Source organism: Saccostrea cucullata, unplaced genomic scaffold (genome assembly GCF_032062105.1).
Source record: "Saccostrea cucullata isolate Sc308-1 unplaced genomic scaffold, CSIRO_AGI_Scuc_v1 ctg4628, whole genome shotgun sequence".
NCBI classification, from domain to species: Eukaryota; Metazoa; Mollusca; class Bivalvia; order Ostreida; family Ostreidae; genus Saccostrea; species Saccostrea cuccullata.
This window is the reverse complement of record NW_026925928.1, coordinates 26,866-36,690: the sequence shown is the minus strand read 5'-3', so window position 1 is coordinate 36,690 and position 9,825 is coordinate 26,866. Positions and strand designations below refer to the sequence as shown.

Below are 9,825 nucleotides of genomic sequence, written 5' to 3'. Positions count from 1 at the left end.
TTTCCGAGGATGTAGATACCGAAATTCCCCGGTTCTCGACTGAGAATGCATAGCACTTGATCTTTCTCTCTGAAAATATGAAAATATATACTAGCTTAAATAAAAATCAATAAAGTAAAATATAAAAAAAAATTAAATACACGATAATGAAATAAGAAAATCACAGGTTAAAAAACTAATTACAAACTTTATTTAACTGATTTATTAAAATGACTTCTCAATTGATCGGTAAACTGACATCGCAACAGTGTTTTTTTGAAATTAGGATGAACTGAAGAACTCAATTAAAGAGGTCATAAACAAATTCATAAATGCCAAAACCATGCATCTATTTTCTATTTGTTTGTTTAATCTGTCCTTAGAACCAAGATCTAGTAAATCGAAATTGCTTAAATGCATGCTTTTTTTTTACAAAAAGAAAATTATAATTCTGATAAAAATACACTTTGTAAAATAAGATGAAATAAAGTGTACCAAGGAAAATCGAAAAGAAATTCACGTATTTTAAACATGCAACCAGTTTTAGTTAGAAAACCATGGTAGAAATATGTTTTTTTATATCTCGGACAGAGTAAAAGTATTTTACATTGGTTATATAATCTCAGTAAATGGAAGAGTTTTTCAATGAGAAATTTGAAAAAAAAAAAATTAATATATGTAGACTTAAATTTGATCTGATTTTATATTGACCCATTTTTCTGCATAATTCTAGTTAATCTGCAAAGCAATGAAAAAAAAAAATCAATTATGAAGTCATTATGCATGCAGCACCAAAAAAAAAAAAAATCTAAAATACATATAAGATATACACATTAAGCATTTATTTAAAATGACAGGTCTATAAATTTTAGTCCTTAAGATGGAGGTTATAAAAGTAACCACCAGTAAATCGAATTCCTCTTAGTGCCTCATAAACTAAATATTTCATTAGGTTTTTCTGTTCTAATTTGTTTTCTTTGCATTACATTAAGTTCAAATTTGACATTTCATCTGAATATGGTGATGTATTATACGAGTGAACCTTATTCTAGATATAAACAATCAATACTCATGTATTTTGCTTAGAGCCTACCGATATTAAACAGTGCTCATGTTTTCACGTTCTACAGACTACGTACATTTCTAATGATTATTCAGATTGTTGCATTTGGTTGCTACGGAAATACGATGCTATTTTGCAGTAATTATATTGAAAGCTTCCTTCTGGCAGAAGAGACCTGATTAATTACAACGATAAATCAAAGGCAGCTATACAGAGGTTTAAATTAGAGTAGAAAGACTACTAAAAATTATGTCTTTCGGCAAGTATATGTGCAATCAAAATGCATTGATTTATTTCTTTTTTCTATACAGCCTGATGGTCGCAAAGATAACATTTATATTCAGTAAGGTGACTTGATATCAATACTAATCAGACGCTTGCCTTTTCACTATGATTTGTTCTTCTTCCTTCTCCTGTTAACTGCCGCTCTTTAGGAATGAAATCCCCCGTATCCTCTTTTTCCTGATCCTTACCAATTGAAGAGTTCCTTGTAGGAGTCCCAGTGACGTCACTTTCATTTTCATCACTATCATAACTCGGTTCGTTGATTGCACTGTCTGTACTCTGACTTTTAGCTCCAGTATCGTTTCTACTTCGCTTTGAATCTTCATTCATTTTTGACATCAATGTTTCTAATTCATTTTCCACAGGCGAACCATAGTCGATGTCTTGCTCTACTTTGTGTGATATTTTCTCCTTCTTACACTTATCATGTTTCTTTTTCCTAAATGTGTTTGAAGTAAGATAAGGGTTTGGGTTCTCATTGTCTTTATTTCGAGTCTTCTTTTTCTCTTTGTTTTTGTGTTGGGGACGTGGAGTACTTTTGTGATCTGTTCCATTCCTTTTGTTAAAAGCTAGGTACGACTGCTGTTGAAATGTTGTATTTTGTTCGTTGTGTACTGAGCTCCTATTTGTAGATCGCGAAAGGGATCTCTTTTTATTTTGCACAGGGTAAGGAGAAAATGAATTTTGTTCAATGCTAGGTAAAGGCATGGCAAAGCTTAGCAAGCTAAACTTACGAAGATGACTGAACTCATTCAGGTACGCAATTTCTAAAAGTTTTTCTCTCCACTGCAGATATTCTGTTATCTCCTTGGCTGTTCTAGGTAAAGTATGTATATTAATCTTATTCTTTGAAAGTTTGTGATGAATTGGTTTTAGGTAAAACGACAAATATTTCTGTTCTGCGGGTTTTGTATGGAACTTGTGGCCAGCAGGCCATCGAGTGTCTATCCTTGAAACCACACCTTTCTTTGGTGTTTTTTGCTCCAATTCTTCTTTTTTCTCAATGACTACCACAGGAAGTTCTGGATTTACCTCGGTTGTAAACGTATCCTCCTTTGTCACCTCTTCCTCCTTAGAATTTTCCACCACTTCACTCTTATTTTCGCTCTCATCGATGGGAGGGGTCGGAGTTCGGGGCGCTGGAAGCGGTGGAGTTTGCACTGGCTCCGGTTCCTCTTTTGGTAATTGTTCTGTCTCAGAATCAGTAGAGTCATTTTCGATATCTTTATAAAATTCGCTCCTTGATATGCCTCTCAGAATTCTTATTGTCTCCAGAAAATCCATTTGTTTTTCATTCTCCTCTTCAATACGTTGTCGGAGTTTAGAACACATATCCGTCCATGGCAACACTTTCATTGCTGATTTTTTCCACTTGTTGGAAGCCTATAAATAAAATGGAAGTATCTCATTTAGAAAAAAATATAATGTACGTCAAAGTTTGTGTCATGAAGACTTGCATTTTTACAAATTTGTTTTGGTAATCCTTAATATTGTAAAATAAAATAAAATAAAAAAAAATATTTTCGAGGGGTGAAGTTTTCGTGGTTTGTGAAAAAAATATATTGGTTCATGGGGATTTGGTTTCGAGGATTATAAATTGTACAGAAGTTATATATGTAAAAAAAATTATTTCGTGGTAGAACGTAAATCCGTGATTCTATTCATACCTTGAAAACCACTAAAATTAAACCCCCTTGAAAATTAGAGATTTCACAGTTAGATTAATTATCTATTTTTTTTGCTTATTTAGTAATTTATATAATGCAGCTGTGTCGTGTTTGGTACATGTATCTATAGTAATATTCTTAAGTGTATGGACATTAAACAATCTGGCGCAAAGAATAAAGACTTCATTAAGATAAAATGGTTTCAGTATTATCGGCCCTCTGAAAGAGAAGGAATCAGGTGTCAAATGTAATTTTGAATCACTTGAAAACAAGTTAACCTACTTTGTGCTTTTTGCCATGATCATGTAAACAGAAAATCCGAGGCACATCAAAAATATGGTCAGTAAAAACATCAATTATAAGTCTACCTTTATGAAAAAAATTCCGTGTAAATCTTTTAAGATCCGACCCTTTAAAAACACCCTGAGGAGTTGATGACAAAAACGCACTATTGAAACACACACATATTTATGAATGTTATCCATCCTTTGGACAATGTCCATCATTTGGATAATTGGAGAGATTACGTAACTACTCCGTGATTTTTTTAAAATTATAAATCATACAATAGACATACGTGATCATCTGTAATAAATACCTTGGTGTTATTCTCGTCACCTGTGGTCTGTTCATTGTTATTATGCTCCTCGGCATCTTCTTTAATTCCCTTTAAATCATCCTTCTTATCTTTGTGTTTTGGTAATTTCACATTGACATGTTTTTCTTTCGTTGTCGGTTTACTTTTCACCTTTTTCTTTTGCTTCACTTTCTTTTTTCTTTGTTTTGGCATCGGTTCGGTCTTTTCCTTTGTTTCCTCCTCTAGATTTCCTACTGCGTCTTCTGTCTTTTCCTCCAATTCCTCACTTCCGTCTGAGGATTGGTCGTGCACGTCGCCCATTTCTTTGTTACTATCGTTTTCTTCGTTCACTTCCGATGCATAATCTGCCTCCTTTTTGGGAACACAGTAATTTGTATCAAGTTCGTTTTCGTCCATATCTATCATTTTATTCTCTATGATAGCTGACACAACAATTGTAGATCTCGATTGTTCTTCGGTACTAAAGGGTCGTACCTCATTATATACACCTTTTTCATCATTTCTGTTTTCTTTTTCTGGTTCTTTCAGTACTGGTTCATTATCATTTTTGCTACCAATTCGGTTTTCTCGGTGTTCTGGACTTGGTCTCAAGTTTACTGATTTTCCTTTCATTGAATTGTACTCCGCTAGCAGTTTGGCCTTATTAGGACTATTTTTAACTGGTTCCTGTTGAATTGATACTTCTGCTACATCGCTCGCTAGTTTTTTCTCCATGTCCTGTAGCTTTGATTTCCGGCGATCACGTGCCGCTTTTAATCGTTGCTTTATTTTCGCCCTTGACATAAGTTCCTTCCATTCATTGTCTCTTGAATATTCAGGCTGTAAAAAACATAACATCCATTTCTACTGAGGATACGAACATTTAAGGAAAATACTGTCATAGTGTTAGAAATATTTCATGATATAATCAAAACACACATAAAGCGCAACTACATTGTATTGCTAGACTTTTGAAATGTTGCTCAAAATTTATTTCTGTTTTAGCAAGAAATATATACTGTATGTTCAGCAGATATGATAAGTGTTTTATCCGAATAGCGATCAATAATTCAGTCACAATTTAAAAAAAAAAAGAAAACTTTAAAATTGTTGTTCCTTTAGGCATTTTCGACGTCAAAAATTTCAGGAAAACAAGACTTGTTCTCTATAGTCCTTCCCTGCAATTATGGAATCTCTCATCACTTTCAAGTGTTTGAAATCTTTACTGCCCATGCTTTCACTTTTAGGACAAGGCATCGCGAATGTTTCTGGCTTATTGCACATTTTATACGGCAATGGCAATAGAAAGACTGAAGATTGAAAAGTGCGTGATTTAATCAGTTTTGAAGTTGAATCTCGCCCTACCCCTGGAGGAAAAGTGACGATATTGAATTAAATCAAGGGTAAACAAACGCACCCATGTTATTAGAGATCGCAACTTTCAAACCTTGTGTCTTTTGGACACAAACGTATGGTATTTTCTTACTAATTTCATCATTTTTGGTATTTAGAAAGATAAGAAAACACAAAATACCTAATCCCGAAGCATACATTACACCTATAGATATGCGCTACATTTATATCTACCATGCTCTCTGTTTTTGGTAAATTCATTTAATTTAGAACTAAGATTTATTCACTAACACGAATCTTCAACAACCAGTCGTTTATACAAACTTATTGTAGAGTGGGTCATGGTTAAGCAAAGTAAGCTGGTCGGGCGGAATCGGTTTTTGAAATCAGTTAAGACGTTCGGAAAGGCCTCGGACACATTAGTTTTTGAACATTTAAATAGGAAAAGTAAATAGAAAACTGAATAGTGCAGACTTCCTAGTATTTTACTTTCAAGTAAGAATGGAATGGAATCTTAATCATTTTATTTTATCTCATCAGTGCGACAAAACCTTCATGTTCAGTTAAACAATCCATAGAAAAAACTAGTATCTCGCATGCATCTTTTATGTCTAACATTCTGTGGTTGCCAATACATAATGGATACCCAGAAATCCGACAAGTGTATTATAACTGCCAAGCAATGAGCACTTGCGCATCCAGTGTGACTTTTAATAAATAAATTGTGGTATTCAAAACTGAATAATTAAAGCCAATTACGTGGATTCTCTGGATGTGACAAGAAATAAATGAATGAAATTATAAAAAACCATTAGATGTGGAAATTATTGTCAATACAACATAAAAGACTAACGGGGGTTTAAGAGAAGGAAAAATTAATTGATAACTGATTTATTTCGAATGTCTTAGTAGTTTCTTGTTTAAAAGTTACACTTTAAGGTGTTTTTTTTTTACAGGGGGTATTCTGAAAAGGAATGGGTGTGTTGATAAAAGAGAGAGAATTACTTAGTCCTATTGACAATGTACAATTAAATACCGAAAAATATATCTTTTATAAGATATGAAAACAGGATCATCTGGGTTTGCCGTGATGGGCATAAAAGACAGATGGTGTGCATTTCTACTGTGTAGAACTAAAGTAAATTTTCCATTTCAATCCTTGCAGTATTGATTTCTCTATTAGTTAACAAATGATAACATTAATGAATTCTGACGTTCACGTCCATTAAAAATAGATTATTTTATATTCAGCCGAGTTTTCAATCTACTATCCTATAAATTTATCTCAGTTTTTTGGTATTTTTTAAAAATATTTGTTTTATTTCCTGAATAAAAAATAATTAGCAGTAAATTCAGCGAAAAAAATGTACATTGTATCTTTATTTGAACAAATTAGTTCACAATTGGAAAATTTTCATCTAATTACCATTTGAGATCGATTCAATGGATACGGAGCGTATTTTTTATTTCTAAACATCATGTGTTTTTTTTTTTAATTTTAATTTGAGTCATTATCAATAATCACTGAGGTTGAACTAGATCCGAACGTGAACCAAGTTTTAATACTGTATACAATTTCCGTCGATATTGTTTGTTTTTAGAACACATAGTCGAGGGATTTGAACTAGTTTGTACGCTGAAACCTCTAGTGAATTTAACTAGTGTGCCTCCTAAATCGTTTGTCATAATTAGTCAACTCTCCGTTTACTGGTTAAGATAGTGAGTTGTGGAACGGAGGTCATACATGTATAGATACTTAGATACCTAGTAAAAGTAACCACAAACCAATTCTAGCTAGATTTACTAATCTTATCTAGTAAATATATACCCAATACCAAGTTAAACTACTTTTACGGTAGCGATTGTATATACATTTAATTGATTAGTTTTCTTAGTGCCTTTAACTAGTTATATTTTTTTTTTTACAGTTAACAAAAATCTTACTATTCGAATCATGAAATTATAATTATTCGTTTTTATATAGGAATTAAAGCAAGAAGTATATATGCGTGAAATGTAGTGAGATAATTTTTTTTTTGTTTTACGTTTTGAATTGAAATTCTGCAAAATTGCAGGGAATTGTTCTTTATGGATTGGGAAGAGCTTTTCAATGATATACCTTTTGTATTACTTAAATTATGGTTTAGTTCAGTTATTCATTAATGATGTTATCTCTATTCATACGATTTTTTTATTGTCAATTTCATTTAAAAACTATCAGGAACGTACTTCGACCAACCAATTTTCGCAACTACAGGCAGGTTTCCGGTAAAACAAAACCTTTAGTATAACAAAGGGTATAATACTGTGGGTTTAAATATTCATTACCGAAACAAGTACCTAATTTCCTTATTACTAATCAAGACCTTTTTTTAATAAAGAATGTAAATTTTAATTATTTAAAAGATAATTGGTGTGAAAATGTTATATGAATATCTGTTAAAATATTATTTCTCCTACCTCTTGTAATAATTTCAGGGAGTGGGGGTAGAAGAGGGGGTGCCAATTTTAATATATATTAACTTGGATTTATCTATGTGTTGTAAAAGCTCACTATAAGGAAATGCAAATTTTACATTCTGAAAACAAGAGAGTATTATTCCACGAATCTTTCCCTTCTTGTCTTAACAGGAAAAATAAACTAAGAGATTAATTCAGAGAATTGTGCTAATATTGGATCGAGAGCAATGTAACACTTAATCGTGTTCGCCCTTCTGATCATGCTAGAGAAAAGGAAAAGCTTCATTTGGAAGGACAAAGTGAAAAGAAAATAACATTTTGTCATGATACTGTCACAGATGATGTAAATGAAAAATATGGAGAAAAAATAATAATAATAATAATAAAAAGAAACCGGTACGTCCTGAAAGATCTGATTACACTAACAGGTATTACACACAAGAAATCTGAGAGCTTATGTCGGCCTAATTCTAAAGTTACACATTTCATCAAAATTATATTTCAAATTCAAGAGCAGGAGATAAAAAACCAAACAATATTCAAAAAGCACTTTTCATATATCTTAATGCACACAAGTGATATTATAGCTGTATTTTCTCTCGTTCTAAAGTTATTAATGTTGTTAATGTTTTTGTTGAAAAGTAAGTCAAAACTCAAGGTCATGAGTTTAAAAAAAAGTGGAAAAGTAATTTAAGAAGAGTTTTAATGGCACTATCTACTCTCATTCAGAAAATTTTAAATTGGTAGTTAACATTTTCTTATTCAAAATTTATGACACAGGTTTAAGTTTTTTGTGATAGACAAAAAGACAGACGATATGAATTTAATGTTCCAACGCTTTTTAGCAATTAATCACATTCTTGTAAATAAATTTTCTTTACAATCCTCACTCAGTTTGAAACAATAAGCTTTAATAAAACATATCCATTGAATTATTTGTGATGTAGGTTTAAAAAAAAAAAATAAAATCAGAAAACATAATTCTATGAATTCTTTGCTTACGAGAAAGAACCATCTGGCTAAATATTTGTTTTAATATAATTAATATTCTAAAAGTATTAAAAATGTCAAACACTTTATAATTAGAAGCATTTCAGACGTAATTAAAATCAAACATTAAGCTGCGTTTTCTTTGTTCTTACATATATGTATAGACTTAATAACCTGGTTATATTGGAAATATTTAAAATTGATTATTATTTTTTTAAAAGTATTTGTCTTGGTAGCAAAGACTTCTTTGTATCATCTACATTTATGAGTAAAATTTGTAAATCTGCCTCTTTTTAATTGTTTAAAATCATCTCCATTATTACATGCAGAATTCTAAGTAAATGTAGATAAGATGCGATTAGATACATCATTGTACAGTATTTGTACAAAAGGGCATAATATGGATATTAAATAATTTCACATATTATAATATTCGTGTATAAATCAAATTTGACTTACATCGATGTCTGTACCAAACACTCGTTTAAATCTGGGTCTGTCGTCCATACTGGTCATTGTTTCTTTGACTCGGATAGTGTTAAGAACCTCAGATAAGGGATCCCGATCCCGATCCATAATTATCGAACTGACCGCCGTCCACCAGTATCCTAAAATCAAAATATTGTCCCGGAGTATCGATCTACCAATTCACGGATTCCGAATAATTCACCATTTTATGGCACCATCTTCCATTGATATTGTTTAATGTTTTATTCAATTTTCGCAGTAGCATTCTTTATTCATTTGTGACGGTTTACGACCGTGGTGTCGGCGCAATGAGAGCGAGTGACAGTGTGTAACGATCGCTCGCTGAGTAGGTATCAAATACACAAGAGGCCGTACAATTCCAAACCAGTAAATACATACATTTTTTGTCAAACCCTAAATCAATAACCTACATGTATTTTAAAAGATTTAACACACACAGATAGGAATTATATTGCCTCTAACATCCAGCCCTATATGTACACTATTCTCGACTGATGCTTTTTGAATGATCAAAACCCTAAAGCAATTATCTCTTTACTCACAACTTCGTTAATTATTAAATAATGTTCTAAAGTAAAATAGAAGTCAAAGACAGAGTTATAATCTATGCATCCTGTGGCATCCCAAACGGTTTTGTCACACAAGATAATACAAACTGTGGTCTGAATCCAGGTGACAGTGTAAATAACATTTTAATGTTACCACGTTAACAATTTCTAAACAAAACACTCTTTTTCGATTACGTTCGTCCGTAAAAGAATCAGGTGACAAAACAATGGTCTGGTGCACCCTTTTTCTACGATGAATTACAGTATATCAGATAATTCTGTTTGCTTTCAAAGAAGAAAATGGAAAATGAAACCTGATGAATAGTGACGATAGTTCGTATGTATATATTATAGTGTTTGTAACATCCGGAACAAATAAAACAAGTAAACATTGATGTAACCATCAATTGTCGC

General features: G+C 31.9%; 1 protein-coding gene across 1 annotated transcript; it reads right to left on the bottom strand.

Moving 5' to 3' along the window:
* Positions 1-1,254: 1,254 nt before the first annotated feature.
* Positions 1,255-9,153, bottom strand: LOC134270086 (myb-like protein X). Its single transcript, XM_062752261.1, has 3 exons — positions 8,834-9,153; positions 3,593-4,411; positions 1,255-2,710 (listed from the first exon to the last, which is right to left on the bottom strand). Exons 1-3 carry the CDS (start codon positions 8,948-8,950, stop codon positions 1,412-1,414), a joined length of 2,235 nt encoding a protein of 744 aa, XP_062608245.1. The 5' UTR covers positions 8,951-9,153; the 3' UTR covers positions 1,255-1,411.
* Positions 9,154-9,825: the final 672 nt, after the last annotated feature.